The sequence below is a fragment of the Cricetulus griseus genome, chromosome X (genome assembly GCF_003668045.3).
Source record: "Cricetulus griseus strain 17A/GY chromosome X, alternate assembly CriGri-PICRH-1.0, whole genome shotgun sequence".
Lineage (NCBI taxonomy): Eukaryota > Metazoa > Chordata > Mammalia > Rodentia > Cricetidae > Cricetulus > Cricetulus griseus.
Window position 1 is genome coordinate 64880276 of NC_048604.1, and position 18057 is coordinate 64898332.

The following is an 18057-nucleotide window of genomic DNA, read 5'->3' on the forward strand; positions in this document are numbered from 1 at the left end:
GTTGCTACTTTATAACTAATTTTGCTACCGTAAAAGTAAGTTTCTATTTTCTGATGGTCTTAGGCGACCTACCCTTGAAAGGGTTGTTCAGCAACCCCAAGGCATCACAGACCCATGGAAACCTTTGTTCTGAACAATGGGCTATATAGTAGCTATTGCTTCTATGCTGTTAGAAGTTTAGGATTAAATTCAGAGCTCCAGGGATTTTCTCTACATTAGGTTGAGAAGCACAGATTTCAGCCCAGGCCTGCTTTAATCCAGTGCTAGTGGGTATTCTTTTCTATCACTGCTTTGCTTCCATTTAGAAAAATCTTCAGGAAGGAACACTTTAATTGTTTTTAAATCTTGAAAACTCTTCTCTGAAAGTATATACATGAAATGATAGTTATTTACAACTAACATTTTTGGGGATATGAGTATTTAAGTTTACCACAATCTGTAAACTCTTCAATTCTCCGTACCCTCCCAACCTTTTTTTAAATTTACCCCCCCCAGACTTAAATATTCATTTACCAACTAGATGCTAATAATTTGCCAAATCTGCTTGCTGAGTTACATATTCCTGTATTTCAGAGGAAACTGTGATGACCCCCTGCTTTGACTTTCTTAATTGTTGCCAATAATGGCCACTTTAGTATTAAGCCCAGTAATGTAAGTAAACATTGCGACTTAGACTCCTTTTATGATGCTCGTTTTGTTTTTTTTCTCAGTTTGGAAGTTTTAGATTTATGGAAGGATAAATCCTTCCAGAACATTTTAGTGGACACCAACAGATACATGATTGAACTTATTCTATGGTTTATTGGTAGGCTACTTTAGCTTAAGTGTCTTAAAGCAACCTTCAGTTTAAAGCTCAAGAACTTTGAAGCTAGGGAAGCTTTGATGTCCTGTTGAGGAAATTGTGTAGCCTAGGTACAGCAGTAGTAGATTGAACTTCATTGTCCTACCCCCTGCAAGTCCCTCCCACCAAAGCAATGTAAAAGTACTCTTAAAAATCTTCAATAATTTTCTTTCTAGTTTGGACTGTGAGAAAAATAGGATTTCTTCCTCCTTCTGCCAATTACTTTGGACTTTATAGGGACCCTAGCATGAATGTTAATTTCATAAATAGTTCTTGTGATAGGCACTATAAACATTGTGAGCTGGGCTGAAGCTTTCTATTTGATTGACACATTTCTTTTAGTTCATAATACTTCCCCGTCCTGTTTTTATTATCTTTAAACTGCAGCAAGTAATTCGATTGTTGATACCTGGCCCTTTTACTACTACCCTGTGGTCCTTATACACGAACTAAAAGCTTGACAGAAACAAACTATGTACCAGCAATGTTGGCTTTATCTGAACTGAAGTCTTGCACTTCACTTGCACATTTAATATGTGTAATTGGTTTTTTAAATGAAATCATTCTAGGTACAGTGATTGTACAACCAGAGCCAGTGCTGAATGAAGACAAAGATGATTTTAAAGGGCCTGAATTTAGAAGCAGAAGTAAAATGAAAACTGAAAATCTCAAAAAACGCGGAGGTAAATACAAGTGAAAATGAAACGAGTTTAAATTGCTGTCTATGACCATATTGGAAAATCTGATATGCTTACTAAAAATACCTCCACTTTTCTGCCCATTGTTTATTAAAAGCACTACTTAAAAATAACTTCTGTTTCTCTTTGCGCTCTGAAGCAGAAAAGGTTAAAGTACATTTTTCAAAAACACCTTTGCCTTCAGTGGCTAATAAGTTGTCACAAGAAGCATAGCATTTCCTCTCCACAAACTGGTTCTAGAATACATACATGCCAGAATAGCATGAGTATCTTCTCCAGTGGGAGCAATTTAAAGGTTGTGCAAAGAGGCCTGTGGCCTCCATGTAATTTCATACATACATACTCAGAGTAATGCTGTGTGCAGCTATAGAGCATGGCATTAGATATTACTTGGAGTACTTATTAAAAATACCAGTCCTGGGCCTGGAGAGATTGCTCAGAGATTAAGAGTACTAGCTGCTTTTCCAGAGCTCTTGAGTTCAGTTTCCAGCAAGCACATGGTGGCTCATAGCCATCTGTAATGAGATCTGGTGTGCTCTTCTGGTGTGCAGGGATGCATGCAGACAGAACACTGTATACATAATAAGTAAATAAATCTTAAATAAAAATACCAGTCCCTTCATTCATGACAAGCTGGAATTTCTGGATGAGGTCAACATTGTGTTTTGGTTTGTTCTTCATGGACACTGCAGTTGCATTGCATCAATAAGTAGAAGAGATGGGAGCTAGAGTTAATGATCCTCCTTCCATCTGTCAGTTGCCTCACTCTTTGTCTCCCCTCATATACATGGCCAGATTACCTAGCCATCTGTAGAAAGAGAGCATCAGCAGAGTTTATTTAGAAAGCTATTGCAGTTGCGTTTGTGTCCCACTTTTTTTGTGTGTGATTTTTAAATAGTGCCTGTATATACTTTTTGGGAAGAATAACAGTCAGAATCTGTAACTATGAGAGGAATGAATCTCAAAAGTAGAACATGGCAATAATTTCCAAGTGGTAGTGTTATGGAAGTGTCCATTTAATATTGTTTATAATACATAACTATGAAACCATACTGAGGTTCTTAGAGAAAATTTTAGATTTTTATTTTAATGGTATGATTATCTTGATAAAAGTAGTAAATTTATTTTCTGTAGTCAATTTGTTAGGTGGCAGGTGAAAAATCAAGAGACTGTTGTTTAGTCTTTTGTCCACAAAAGGGTGTTCAACTTCTTTTGAGCATAAAGATAACTTTCTGAGAGTCTTCAAATTCATAGTAAGGAAGCTGCCATTTCAACAGCATAGGTCAACTAAGCTAAGGTACTATTCTTAAGCCTTAATCACCACATAAAAAGTAATGGTAAGGACTAGTAATAGTGTCTTTCTTTTGATCATGGGTTCCATCGTGAAGACAAATGACTGTGTACAGCATTGAACTAAGACTAATGTCTGTGTGGTGTCTTTTAGGAAGAGACTATAGAGCAGTCATGCCTGCAATGTAGATACACCTTGAAGGCAGAATAAAAGGAGGAGCCATAGTTGCTTGGGAGGGAATTCGTAGTGCCATTTTGTTATGCCGTTGTTGCTTGGGTTTAGCAGACCTGTTTCTGGAATATTATTGGATGTTCTTTGTAAGAATATATCATACTTAAGGGTCTATGTCTGTTTGTAGTAATATGGTAGTGCCTGAGTATTTCATGTTTATTTTCATCTCAGTGATTTGCATGTCTAAGCTGTCAGGAATCTCATATGAAGTAGAATTTTAGGACTACTAATATGTAAATTGAGAAGAACCCAGTGGTTTGAGATAAAGGATGGCTATAGTTAGTATTCAGGCACTTTAGCAGAGTAGTTCTAAAATGGAACTTGAATTTAGAACACTGTGAGGAATGTGCACTTTATATATAAAATAATCTTAATTAAGAAAAAAATGATGTCACAATAATGAAGCAAAAGTACATTTAAGAAACTTAAACAGTCTTAGTTTGTTTTGATATACTTTGCCCAGTTAAATTGTTTAAAACTTATATTACACAATTTTTCTTAAAAAACACTAAAATATATTGAGCTAATAAATGAAAATGCCTCTTTTCCATTTACACAGTTACAATCTTTAAGATACTTCATAACTAAAAATTAAAAATTGAAACCTACATGTACAGAAACAAGTACATAAGTAAAATAACATTTCAACATTTTACCATATTTGCTTCAGATCTCACTTAAATAAAATATTGATTCAGTCCTACTCTCATCCATTTTCCCTTCTTCCTACCCCACAGGTAATGATTATCTTAAAGTTTTATGCATGTGCATGTATGTGCATGGTTATCTATATCAGTATGTGAGTCAAAACCATTTTTCATTTTTAAAAAGTATAAAAATACTATGCTCTTTATATGCTTTGGGAGTGTTGAATTTTCTTTTTGAAATTTATCCATGGCAGTAAATGCATGGGTTTAGTTTCATTGCTCTATACAATGTTGTGCAAGTATAATGGACTGCCGTCTATTTCCCAAACAAGTATCAGTGTCTGTCCTTATCTATGATTCCTTTTGCACATGTTAGAAAAAAAATCTCCAAAGGCTCACCAAGTTAAAAAAAATCATGTGTAATATATACACAAAAGCACATTCATGTTTATTGAATAGAATTTAACTTTAGATGGACATTCAAACTGTAGCTTTCATTTATCTTGTTTATCTTAAACCATTATTTAACCTGAACAAGGAATTACGGTTTTTTCTTTTAAAAATGTAACAGACTACAAGTATGTCTAAGATGAAAAACATTGGCATAGGACACTGATTTCATGTGTAATAATAGCATATATAGTAAGCCTTAAGATTGTCTTTTATGCCGGGCGGTGGTGGCGCACGCCTTTAATCCCAGCACTCGGGAGGCAGAGGCAGGTGGATCTCTGTGAGTTTGAGACCAGCCTGGTCTACAAGAGCTAGTTCCAGGACAGCCTCCAAAGCCACAGAGAAACCCTGTCTCGAAAAACCAAAAAAAAAAAAAAAAAAAAAAAAGATTGTCTTTTATGAAAAAGTGTGATTGTGTCCTTACACTTTTTTAAAAACACCTACACATAAAGATACACTGATATTTGGGTCCATGGTGCCCTGGACCTTAAAACTAACAAAAATACAAAATAAAGAATTAAATGGTGAGAAATATATATGGTGTTTTATTTTTTATTTAGGGGTAGAGACAGTCACTCCTCACAAGTTGCCTCCTTTTAATTTTTGAGTACACAATTGCACTGGTTTACTTTGAAGGATAATCTTAATATGTAATTTGGATCAAGGTCTAGATTGCATATCAGGATCATCTGTAAAAAATGGTCTTATATAGAGTTTAGAGGTAGGAATTGCTTTCTGTTACCTGTCTCTTTTTCTCTCTTTGTCTGTATCCTTCCTCCCTCCCTCCCTCCCCTCCCTTCCCTTCCCTTCCCTCCCCTCCCCTCCCCTCTCCTCCCCTTCCCTTCCCTTCTCTCCCCCCTCCCTTCCCTTCTTTCCTCTCCCCTCCCTCCTTCCCCCTTTCTTTCTTGAGACAGGGTATCACTATGTAGCTCAGGTTAGACTCAAACTTCTGGGCTCAGGTGGTCCTCCTATCTCAGCCTCCCAAATTTTTGGGATTCCAGGTCTGTGACTGTGTTGTTTTCTTAAGATTGCTCCAATGATTTGATTTTCTCAGAATGAGAACTCCCTTGACATAACTAGGGATTAAGAGTAAATTAGGAGTGGCTGGAAAGATGGTTCAGTGATTAAGATTACTGGCTGCTCTTCCAGAGGACCTGCTTTTAATTCCCAGCATCCAAGTGGTTCACAACCATCTTTAACTCTAGTTCCAAGTGATTAATTCTCTCTTTTGCCCTCTGGAAGTAACAGATATAGTGCAGGCATACTCCCATACTCACAAATAATAATAGAACATTTAAAAGAAAGAATGAGGCAGGTGAGTTTTTCTGCTTATTTTTTCTTGAATAAGTTGTCTTCGTCTTGTTCTCATCTCTCCCACCTTCTCAGACATTCTGCTTGCTGAGAAGATGTCTTATTTGCATTTGTCACAATGTCATATCTGCAAATAGTAGACGTGATTGATAAGGAACAGGTTTTCAAGTAGGAATGAAGGTAATTGGTGATTAGTAATGTTGAAGTAAAGTTTGGGAATTGATGACACCATAAATTACCCAGTTTTTATGTACCATATTGGTAGGATCTGTGTAAATAATTGTATTTATGAAGCCCAACCTTTATGGCATGTCTAACTTAACTGTAGAATTGAAAAAGAATTTGTTCCACCATTGCCACTTTTTCATTCTCTAAGAACTGATACTGAAATGTTTGCAAGGAATTTAGCAAGTGCATAAGCTTGAATCTGGGTGTGGTGGTGTGTGCCTATAATCCCAGCATTGGGGAGACTGATACAGGAGGGTTGCTGTGAGTTCGAAACCAACATGGGCTACATTTCAAGTATGAGACCAGTCAGGGCTACATAGCAAGAACCTGTCTCAAAAAACAAAGAGCTTTTAACCTCATTTTAAGGATTTCTTTTTGGTATCTCTTTAGGTTATATCAACTTGTAATAAGTGGGTTTCACATCTGTATGATGACTGTAGTTAGCATTTATGTCTCAGAATCTGCCAAGTTTGTTATGGTCTTTTAACAGGTCAATCAAAATAACCTTTTTCACCTGTGTCCAAAATGTTATTTTCCCAAGGATTATGAGAGACATTATTTCTAATACAAAGGTTGTAAAATTCTGGCTAAGGCAAATATCTTTTTTCTTCTGTGAGTGTAAATATGTGAGTAACGATCACTCTTTCCTCCTAGAAGATGGACTTCATGGGATTGTGAGCTGCACAGCTTGTGGACAACAGGTCAATCATTTTCAGAAAGATTCCATTTATAGACACCCTTCACTGAAAGTCCTTATTTGTAAGGTATGTAAAGATTTGGTGATAAGGCTTTGCCCTTTGGAGGGCTCCCAGTGTGTGAGGATCCCAGATGTGTAGAGTAATATCCTGAAAGTGGCCATCATGTGAAAGATACTGTGATTGTGGTACATCTTGGAAGCTTGAGTCATTAGAACATGGGAGATACAAGTTGATACTTCAAATCTGAGTAAGAATCAGATTGGTTAAATGGGATTAGTTTAGCATGTTCTAGATGGGTGGCATGGTATTCAGAGGGAGGGAGGTGAAGGGGGAGCCAGATGTCTTTCAAACCCTGTGCATATATGTGGTTTATAGCTTTATATCTTGCATGTCCTACTTTTCTAAATGTCTATGTCAAATACAGTTTTAATATGACTAGGAAATAAAAGATTGTACAGTGTTTCATATATGTTAATTATAGCTTTTAGCGGTCTTCGTGTACTTTTAAAATTATAAACACCCCCATTTATTTATTTATGTATGTATTGAGGGTTTTGTTTTGAGACAAGATTGGTTTCTCTGTGTAGCCCTGGCTGTCCTGGAATTCGCTTTGTTTACCATACTGGCCTCAAACTCAGAGACCCACCTGCCTCTGCCTCTGGTGTTCTGGGATTAAAGGCGAGCGTTATCATGCCTGGCCAAACACCTGGATTTAATTTCAAATATCTTCAATACAAAGGATGCAGGATCTCTAGCTCATATTGGATTAAGAGTTATTTTGTGTTAGCTCATTTCATAATTAAAAAGCTATTATCTTCAGCCAGGAGTGTTGGTGCACTTTTGGTGCACAGCTTAATCCCAATACTTAGGCGGTAGAGGTAGATGGATCTCTGTGGGTTTCAGACCAGACTTGTTTACATAGTGAGTTCTGTGACAGGCAGAGGTCCACAGTTGAGACTCTGTCTCAAAAAAAGTCCCCTTTGAAATTCAGGCCATATTTCCCTTGGTATACTAGATCTTTCCTGGCATGAATTTTTGATAGGTTCTGACCTCCACAACTCTACTAAGCTCAATTTTGTACCTTGCAGTATTCCCCTTCTTTCCTAGAATTTATCTCACCTAGAGGCCTATCCAGAGTACCTGTTGTTAGGTTTGAAGTTCTGACAGCCAAATCTTTAATCAGTGGGTTCGATATTTGCTCTCTTTCCTTTTATACCTGATTGCTTTTTTTTTTTGCCAGTTTTCCATGGGGTCTGTCTGTTGAGCGGTGACTATTTCACTAATAACAGAGAAAATTTCCCTTTCCCAGTCCCATTGGAATTCAATTAATCAGACTTGTATTTGAATAATTGCTTTGCTGCTTAGACAGTTAGTTACATTCGGTAGTAGATATTATTCACCTGTTATGAACCTCAGACTTGCCCATCATGATATCTCCTACCTTGAATGGTAGATATTTTGAGATTTATTTATTTGTTTCTTTGCTTTTGTTTTTTGTTGGTTTGTTTTGGGTTGTTTTTTCTAGACAGGGTTTCTTTGTGTAGCCCTGGCTGTCCTGGAACTCACTCTGAATATCAGGCTAGCCTCAAACTCAGATCGCCTGCCTCTGCCTCTGCTTGAATGTAAGGTGAGCTCTACTACCCCTGAGTGATATTTTGAGATTTAAAGATAATGCAGGTTGTTCATTGTTTAGCGTATAGATATATTAACTGTTTGTATATGCTGACTATTCAACATTTTAAGTAGCAAAACATATGTTTTTATGTAGAGCTTTGGTAACTAGTATGAGATTAGAAATGCTTACTAAATAGAATCTTTAATATACTTTTATGTTAAGAGTAGTGGTTGTAGATGATGAGAAGTCCTTTTTAAGAAATCAATAGTCTTATGTTTTAAAAATAGTACTGGGTAGTACAGTGTTTGTGCTTTCATCGTCCAAATCATCACATCCCTTTCACATTTTAATGACTTTAAAGTAACATTTGTGACTTGTATATTTTGAATAAATTTCCCCTTCTTTTCTTCCACTAGAACTGCTTTAAGTATTATATGAGTGATGATATTAGCCGTGACTCAGATGGAATGGATGAACAATGTAGGTAGGTAATAAATTCTTCATTCAGCATTCATTTTTTTCTACTTTGGGGTGAATATCAACTTTGTTAGATTCATCTTTTCCTCCCACCCCCAAAGACAGGGTTTCTCTGTGTTATAGTGCTGGCTGTTTTGGAACTCACTTCGTTTTGCATATCAGGCTGGCCATGAACTCACAGAGATCAGCCTGCCTCTGCCTCTCCATTGTTGTCATTAAAGGCATGCATCACCACTCCTAGCTTGTTAGATGCCTGGTCTACAGAATGAGGTCTAAGGTAGCCAGGGCTGTTTGACAGAGAAACCCTGCCTTGAAAAATAAAAAAAAAAATTTTCAGTCATGTGTCTGTATGTGATTATGTGCAAGTGTGTGCAGGTATCCTTGGAAACCAAATGTGTTGAATCCCTCTAGAGATGGAGTACCAAGTAGTTGTGAGCTGTCTGACATAGGTGCTAGGAACCAAACTTCTTCTGCAAGAGCACTGCAACTTCCCCTCCCCTCCTTTCTCCTCCCCCCTCCCTTTTCTCCTCTCCCCTCTTCTTTTTTCCAGATAGGGTTTCTCTGTGTAACACTCCTGGCTGTCCTGGAACTCACTGTGTAGACCAGGCTGGCCTAGAACTCACAGAGATCCAACTGCCTCCCAAGTGTAGGATTAAAGGCGTGTGCCACCACTGCCTGTCTTTCTTTTAATTCCTGAGTCATCTGTTCAGCCCTAGATCCCTCTTTTGTAGTGTTTTCATTGCTATATTTAGTTGTTGGTTGTCTTTTCCCATAAAACCATGTTTGTCTACTTTTATATTTCTGATAAAAGTAAGCAGGTGTTCTAAATTACCACTGAAAATGCTGATGGAGATTTTAAATTCTTTTATCAATAAAGACATTAAATTTTTTTCACTGGGAATAACATTTTAATCCTTAAATAATTTCAGATGGTGTGCAGAAGGTGGGAACTTGATTTGTTGCGACTTTTGCCATAATGCCTTCTGTAAGAAATGCATCCTGCGCAACCTTGGTCGAAAGGAGTTATCTACAATACTAGATGAAAACAACCAATGGTATTGCTACATTTGTCAGCCAGAGCCTCTGCTGGACTTGGTTACTGCATGTAACAGCGTATTTGAGAATTTAGAACAGCTGTTGCAACAAAATAAGAAGAAGATAAAAGTTGACAGTGAAAAGAGTAGTAAAGTATGTGACCAAACAGCCAAATTGTCTCCAAAGAAGAATAGTTCCAGTTGTAATGGAGAAGAGAAGAAATTAGATGATTCACATTCTGGCTCTGTAACCTCCACTTACTCAGCACTAACTGTGCCCAAAGATATGCTTAAGAAGACAAAAAAGCTGATTGAGACTACATCCAACATGAACTCCAGTTACATTAAGTTTCTCAAGCAGGCAGCAGATGATTCAGAAATGAGTTCTGCTCTGAAGTTACGTCAGCTTAAGGCTTTTAAATCTGTGTTGGCTGATATCAAGAAGGCTCATCTTGCATTAGAAGAAGATCTGAATTCAGAGATAAGAGCTTTGGATGCTGAGCACAAAGAGGGCAATACCAAAGAGCTTAAAATCACAGATGCAAAGTCTGAAACAAAAGTGCGAAAGGGGGAAAAATCCTATACTGCAGAAAAGAAAGAGTTTTTAAAGTCAGATGCTAGATCATCAAAGATGACAGGCAATGAGCACATCCCAGGAGAAGAGCACAAAGCAAATAAAAGTACTAGTGGCGAACACAAGGGTTCGGGTAAGAAAGATGGACCTCAGTATGAACCTACTAATACTTCTGAAGATTTAGACATGGATATTGTGTCTGTTCCTTCCTCAGTTCCTGAAGACATTTTTGATAGCCTTGAGTCTGCTATGGAAGTTCAGTGTTCATCTGATTATCAAGGAGATGGCAACAGTGGGACCTCGCCAGAAGTGGAGATATCATGTCTAAAACTTATCACTTCTTCGAAAGAGAGACGAGGAAGTAGTAAGTCAAAAATGGCAGCGAAAGTAAGAAAAGAATTATATGTTAAACTCACCCCTGTTTCGCTTTCTAATTCCCCAGTTAAAGGTGCTGACTGTCAAGAAGTTTCACAAGAGAAGGATGGCCGTAAAAGTTCCAGGGTGACCCCCAACTCAGAAAAATGTGGGCTGGAAGAGGAAAATAGTGACGAACATTCAGTTGAAAATGATGTTGCATTAATTTTAGAAGAATCTGATCTTCGAAGATCCCCACGAGTAAAAACTACACCCTTGAGGAGACAAACAGAAATTAACCCTTCAATATCCAATTCAGATGAAGAAAGTAATGAAACTATTAAAGAGAAACAAAAGCTGTCAGTTCCAATAAGGAAAAAGGATAAACGAAATTCTTCTGACTGTGCTGTTGGTCACCGTAAGTCTCCTAAGGTGCCTGAAGCTAAGCAAGCAGAGATTGTAGATCAAAATTCAGATTCTGATGAAATGCTAGCAGTCCTTAAAGAGGCAAGCCAGATGAGTCACAGCTCTTCTTCAGACACTGACATTAATGAAACACAGATGAATCACAAAGTCAAAACAGGGAAAGATGATAATGGAAAAAGGAAACGGAAAAATTCTAGTTCTGGGTCAGATTTTGACATTAAAAAAGGAAAGTCAGTTGAAATGTCTATTATCTCTAAAAAGAAACGCCAAAACTACTCCGAGTCCTCTAACTATGACTCAGAGTTAGAGAGAGAGATAAAAGCCATGAGCAGAATTGGGGCTGCCAGAATAACTAAAAAGGGTGTTTCACATAAAAAAGAACGTGACTTTTCTGAAGATGAAAAACAGAGCAAAAAAGTAGTGGATGATGAAGGGCAGGAAAGTGTGAAGACTGTACAAGGAGGATTGTCTGGTGACGACACTGGTGACACTGAAAAACAGGGAGAGAATTTGTCTGCATCAGAGGGTTCAGTTGAGAAAGGCAAGAATGCAGTGGATTCAAGAGAGATGCTTTGCACCAGGCAGCTGCCAAGTGTTTCCTCTGATAGCCCGGAAAAGCCTTCAGGGGGAGAGGAAGATATAAATTCTAATTACAAAAGAGTTTTTAAAACTAAAGAAAAGAGGAAACGTCTGAGAACCAGAGCATGTAGAAAAGCACAGCGTAGGTCATCTGACATTACTGCAAAATTTCCAAAGAAAGAACAGAGTGATGAGTCTTCTGAAGGTGAGAAGAAGCAAAACAGACAGGAAACTGGAGCAAAAGAAAAGGAAAGTACAGACTTAAAGGAAAAAACAATTAAGACAGAGCAACTGTGTGAGTCTTCCTCTGATGGTACTGAGAAATTGCCCGGGGGAGAAGAGAGTGGTCATTTTTCTAAAGTCATAAAACAAAATAAAAATGACACAACTGATGAAGAAAAGAAAGGCAAAAAAGTGAAAGATAAATTATCTAAAAAGAAGGAAGACATTTCTGACGGTGTTGATAAGTTGTCAGGCAAAGCAGAGAGCTGTGACTCTTCAGAAGATAAGAACAAGAAGAATAGAGTGTCCCGGAGAGAGAAAAAGAAATCCAGCTTGCCTGTGAAGAGTTCGGGGAAAAGGCCAGAGTGTTCATCATCGGATACTGAGAAATATTCCTTGAAAGGAGAGTGTTGTGACTCTACTACTAAGAGACTGAAAAGACCTGAGTTGAAAGAAAGAAGAAATTTAAAGTCAAAGAGAAATACCAAGGAAATACAGAGTCGTTCATCTTCTTCTGATGCTGAGGGAAGTTCAGAAGATAATAAGAAACGGAAGAAACAAAGAATGTCAGCCAAAAACAAGGCCAGCAATGCCAAGGAGAAAAGAAGAAACTCCTTAAGAACAAATATTAAAAGGAAGCAAGCAAACGTTACTTCTTCGTCTTCTGATATAGGAGATGATGATCAGAATTCTGCAGGTGAGGAGAGCAGCGATGGACAGAAAATAAAGCCTGTGACTGATAATGTAGTGCTGCCCTCACACGCTGGATTTTGTCAATCTTCAGGTATGCAAGAATAAATTTCAACTTTAAAAATTTTAATCTGCCCCCCTCTATGATAACCATATTGTTTAATTTTCCCTAAGGAAATTCAGAGTTACTGTTGAGGAAAAGTCCATTTAAAATTTGTTTAGACATTTATTCTAGATATTTCTCTATTTTTTCTATGCCATCATTGGAGGGCATTTCAAGCATTGCCAGTATTCTTTGTCAAGCCCACCAAGTTTGTTGGGTAAACAAAAGAATTACTTTGTCAGTGTTTAGTGTGTTTATTTGGAATCATAAGTAGTAGTTTCTGAAAGAGAATCAAGTTGATGCTGGGGTTACAGTCTCTATTCCAAGAAGCCAAGTTGTTTCCCAGAGGCAACTAAAACAGCAAAATTTATAGTAAAAAGTCAAAATATATTTATTCACTGTGGCCACATTGGGAAGAGGGTTAGAGATCCAGTGATTCCCCTCTCTCCCCCAGCCATGCATGTTTCAAGTGTTGTGAAGTGAGATTAAAGTTTGTAGAGGGCCAGGGATGCATGCATATCTAAGCAGTCTTGGTCAGGGTATAGTCCCACACACTGTTGACTCATCCATCAATTAGGTTTCCTTCAGTCTTATCCTACAAGGCAGTTTTTTTTTTTGCTTTTAAAATACAGAATGCTTCATGAATCTCTCTCTTTCTCTCTCTCTCTCTCTGTGTGTGTGTGAGTGTGTGTGTGTGTGAGAGGGGGGGGAAGGCAGGGCCAATGCTGTTTTCTCTATATCGGTCCAATTTTAGTGTGTGCTGCTGAAGTGAGTACCTACAAGGTATTTTGTTGAGTTGCTAGGCCTGTGGAGCCTCTTTTCCTAGAGACAAGTTCTCCCTTTGTCTAGCTTCAGGAGCCTAGCTTTATCCTTCTCCTAGCATGAAACATCTAAGGAAATTGGAGATTCCCTGGGAAATTCCCATTTCTTGGGGTATATTTTTCAATAGTCAACTTAAGACGTAAGAGTGTCTCCGTTTTCATTTTGCCAGGCTGGTTATAATTTCAGTAGTTTAGTAAGTATTTATTCATGCAGTAGTGGTGAGTGCTTGATGCTGATATAACCTGGAATATAAAAGTTTTGATTGCTTTGCTATGAGATTTTGTTTTTTAAATCAAAACAGATAACTTTGAAATATTTTTTGTTTTAAAAATGGACACACACACACACACACACACACACACACACACACACACACACACACACACACACACACACACACACACACACACACACCACCCACCTACCCACCTACCACTGGCCTTAAACTGAGTCTAACCAAGTTAGCTGAGGCTGGTCAGTATCCAGTTGTTCCTAATCACCGCTTCTGGCTCTCTAAAATAATTTGTTTTGATATTAGATGGTAATCATTTCCAGGCCCTTGCATACACTAGACAAATGCTTTAACACTGAAGATCTAAACAATAGAAATTCACTTTATTATAATCCCCTTTCTCATCCACTAGTATCTAATAATATAAAAAGATATTTGTCTTTAAAAAAACAAAATAAAGGAAGAAAGAAAAATCCTCACCAGGTTATCCCACCCTGATTAATTAGATTTGGATCAACTTGTCCTTATTACCAAGAAAAAGAATTTTTATTTTTTTTATTTATAAACAATCTTATTTTACATATCAATCCCCCATTCTCTCTCCCTCCCATTCTTCCATGCCCCCCCACTGACTCCCACAACCCACCCCCCAAAAAGAATTTTTTCCGAGCAAAAATAATTTTTAATACTTAATTTTTATTATAGCTTTAAGAAAATCACTTGACTAGTATATGTACATTGGTTAGTTGTACTGTTAATTTGTTGATTAGTTAAGATACTGTCAAGAATATTTAGAATTGTTAAATATATAAATAGAATTATTAAACTGTTTATAGTCAAAATCAAAAGAATTTCCCCTTTATTCTTTATTCCAACTTTTAAAATAAAAGTAACTTCAGTCTTATTCTTGAAAAAACTTTTTATTTAATTCATGGGACATATAATAATAAAGCTCTTCAAGAGGTTTAATGTCATTCCACAAGATCACATTGTTTCCACAATGAAATACAAGGAATTAACATTTCAGATCAGTTTTTCCTTTCAAATGAGAGTTTCTTTCAACTTCAGTATTGTTGATAAAGTATTGTGAACTTGTATTAAAAATGGATCTAGGAGCTGGAAAGATAGCTCAGTAGTTAAAAGTACGTATTGTTCTTCTAGAGAGCTAGAGTGAAATTCTAGGGCCCTACATTAAGTGGATCATAACTACCTGTAAGTCCAACTCCAGGAGATCTGAGTTCTCTGGCCTTCATGGCCATGTGCACAAGTATGCATGTACTCACACAACAGACATATACACAGAAATTTAAAAACCACAAGATATAATTGATAGAAAATGTTTTAGTTATCAGGTTCATTGGGAAAAGCCCTATTAAAGTAATATTTTTCATTAGACCTTAGAAGTTGGCAACATTTGGCAAATACCCAATGAATGCATTTCCCAGTAATCTCATAATAATTCTAACCTAGATAATTATGTTCCACTTTGGCTAGTAGAACCTTGATGTGAAGAGCCATGGGCTAATTAGATACTATGATTATAGAGCCAAAAAAAAAAAGCTCTTAATCAGTTGCTAATCCATAGTTTGATGAAACAAAACTTGTTGGTTGTGAATTTCTTACGACCAAGTGGAATACTTAGGATAGAAAGAAATAGAAGATAAATTTGCTAGGGAATCTATCCCACCAAAAACTGAGCTTTGTCAATAGAAATATGCAAACAAAAAATAGAATATAAAAGGTCTTTAAGATAAGCAATATGCACAAAATACTGGTTGTTTTCCAGATAAACTTAGTTATGAGCCAATGATAAACATTGCTTAAGAATTTACTTGCAGCAGGGCGGTGGTGGTGCACACCTTTGATACCACCACTTGGGAGGTGGAGGCAGGTGGATATCTGAGTTTGAGGCTAGCCTGGTTTACTTAGTGAATTCCAGGACAGCCAGAACTACATAGAGAAATCTTGTCTTGAAATACAAAACAAAATAGAACAAAAAGATTGATACCTTGACTCTTAAAAAAGAAAAATAGAATTGAGAAAGCTACAGTGGGGGCTATAATGGTAAATGAGTTATTTAAGTATTTTAGGGAAAATGTAGAAGAATTTGTAGTATTTGAACTTGACTTTGAATCCCAGCACTGTTAGGCCCAAGTCCAGAAGATCCCCAAAGGCTACCAGGGCCACAGACCCCCTGAACTGTGTACCAAATATTCTCATTGGTCAGTATTGAGAGAGGGAGCATTCTGTGGTTTCTATGGCTTTGTTCCTTGCAGGCTGCCTGTTGTTCATAGATACCAGTAGTTTTCAGAATTGTATCCTGGAGATTACAGAGGAGTTTTTGGTTTCACCTGCAGTTTCTTTTGTGGCCAAACAGTTGCCAGGAACCAGCTATCTAGGAGGCTAGGGGCGGAGGGTGTAGGGGGGTGTGGGCGGTGGGAGGTGGTCTGGAGTTTCTTTGTGTTCAGTTTTGGCCCTAGACTCCTGGAGGTCAGAGGATCTGGAGTTTACTTGTGTCAGAGACCTACCTGTCTTTTCTGTAGCCTGTCATGGCTGCTAAGCAGGGGCCTGAGTGGGGGTCTGGTCCCTTCAGGCACAACAGAGACAGAGGTAGAATTGAGTCAAGTGATCTGAAGTTGTTTTGGGAGACATTGCAAATTATTGATCAAGTGGGGCTAAATAGTGAGACCATGTCCCTAAAAAAGAGGGGATGAAGGTAATATAGCTAGTAATATGTTGTTTCAGTATTGTTCTGTTCAAGTGGGATGGTTTACTGGGATACCTTGCAAGTTATTTTTGTCTTTCTGCATTTAGCATGTTTCTATCCTAGATCTGTAGATGTCTGTCTACCCCTTACTCAGTGCTAGGTTTCAGTTCCTTGCATACACTAAAAGCAAGTACTATATCTTATTCCTCAGCCCCAAATCTGTGTTCTTTATAGATATTTTCCTCCATTAACCCCTACCATTATATTATGGAAAAAAATTGCAAAGAAAAAGAAAAGGGGTCTCACATACCTCCTTTACTGGATTTCCTCACTGGTGATAACTTGTGTAACTAATTCAAGTGTCAAATCCAGGAAATAGAAGATTTATTTATGTGTATGTTTGTGTCTCTGTGCAATTGTGTGAGTATCCACAGAGATCCGTCAAATCCCCTGGAGCTAGAGTTAACATGTGGTTGTGAATTATCTGACAAGGGTGCTAGAAGAACTCCTTATCCAATTGAAGAGCGGCAAGTGATCTTGACCACTGAGTCATCTCTCCAGCCCCTTCAGTATTTTTATATTCTTTTTTCTGAGGCAAGTCTCACCATGTAATCCTAGCTGGCCTAGACTTACTATGTAGACCTGGTTGGTTTTGAACTCAGAGGTCCTCCTGTGTCTGCTTCCCAAGTGTTGGGATTAAATGTGTGCACTAACATGGCTAGCATTTTGATAGCTGAAGCTGACCTCAAATTTATAATCCTCTACTTTTGCCTGTTTAGTGCTAAGATTACTGGTATGAGCCAGTGCTAGGTTTGAATTGTGTTGAGGTTATGCAGAGCTACATACAAAACAAACCCAAATAAATGAATGTGTGCAAACACGTGCGCACACACAGAGGATGGGGAAGGTGTGTGTGTGTGTGTGTGTGTGTGTGTGTGTGTGTGTGTGAGAGAGAGAGAGAGAGAGAGAGAGAGAGAGAGAGAGAGAGAGAGAGAGAGAGAGAATTCAAACCTACCTGGTTTGAATTCTCTCTGTAGCATGATAAATAAAAGACCCAGAGACAGATATTGGGGTTCACGCTTTAAGCTGAAGATTAGAGAAGCAAAGGAGCCAAGCCAGTAAATCTTACCTCTACCCAGCTGAAATGGCAATCCTGTCTCCACAAATCCTGAGGCAAAAGCCCTGAATTCCTGTCTCCTCTTCTTTTTATTCCTTTCTCCTCCCAGCCATATCCTTCTGTCTCTACCTCCCTAGTGCTGGGATTGAAGGCATGCGATCCCACAGGCTGAGATCACCTTTGTGTCAGCTGTTTCTTTTTAGGACTGGATTAATTTTATGTAGTCAGTGTGGCCTTGATCTAACACTGACCTGACTACCTCTGGGATTAAAGGTGTATACCACCACCGCCTGATCTCTATGGCTTGTGGCTGACTTTGCTTTCTGAATCCTCAGGCAAGCTTTAGTAAATCATAAATAATATATCACCATCTCTCTCTCTCTCTCTCTCTCTCTCTCTCTCTCTCTCTCTCTCTCACACACACACACACACACACACACACACACACACACACACACACACACATACACACACACCTTCCCCATCCTCTGTGTGTGCACACATTCATTTATTTGGGTTTGTTTTGTATGTAGCTCTGCATAACCTCAACACAACAAAGATGCCCAAATGTTTCATTATTATGACACCCGTTTCATTCATCACTGCAGATTCTCCTTTCCTTGTCTCCATTACTAATTAATTTGCTTAACTTGAGATTGGTATTTATTATGAGCTTTCCTGTCTGTAATGTCCTTGACATTTCAGAGTTA

The 18057-nt window shown here is 37.9% G+C and overlaps 1 protein-coding gene across 12 annotated transcripts in view; it reads left to right on the forward strand.

Annotated features, from left to right (window-relative positions):
- The window catches only part of Atrx (ATRX chromatin remodeler), a 141492-nt gene that overhangs the window by 47686 nt on the left and 75749 nt on the right, over positions 1–18057 (forward strand). For 9 of the 12 annotated variants that reach the window (XM_035450023.1, XM_027432908.2, XM_027432903.2 and 6 more), the window contains 4 exons: positions 1411–1524; positions 6352–6461; positions 8427–8494; positions 9417–12460. In XM_035450023.1, the coding sequence (XP_035305914.1) occupies positions 1411–1524; positions 6352–6461; positions 8427–8494; positions 9417–12460 (3336 nt within the window). The remainder of the gene's footprint in view (positions 1–1410; positions 1525–6351; positions 6462–8426; positions 8495–9416; positions 12461–18057) is intronic. The other 3 variants (XM_027432904.1, XM_027432910.2, XM_027432905.2) reach the window with 3 other exon arrangements.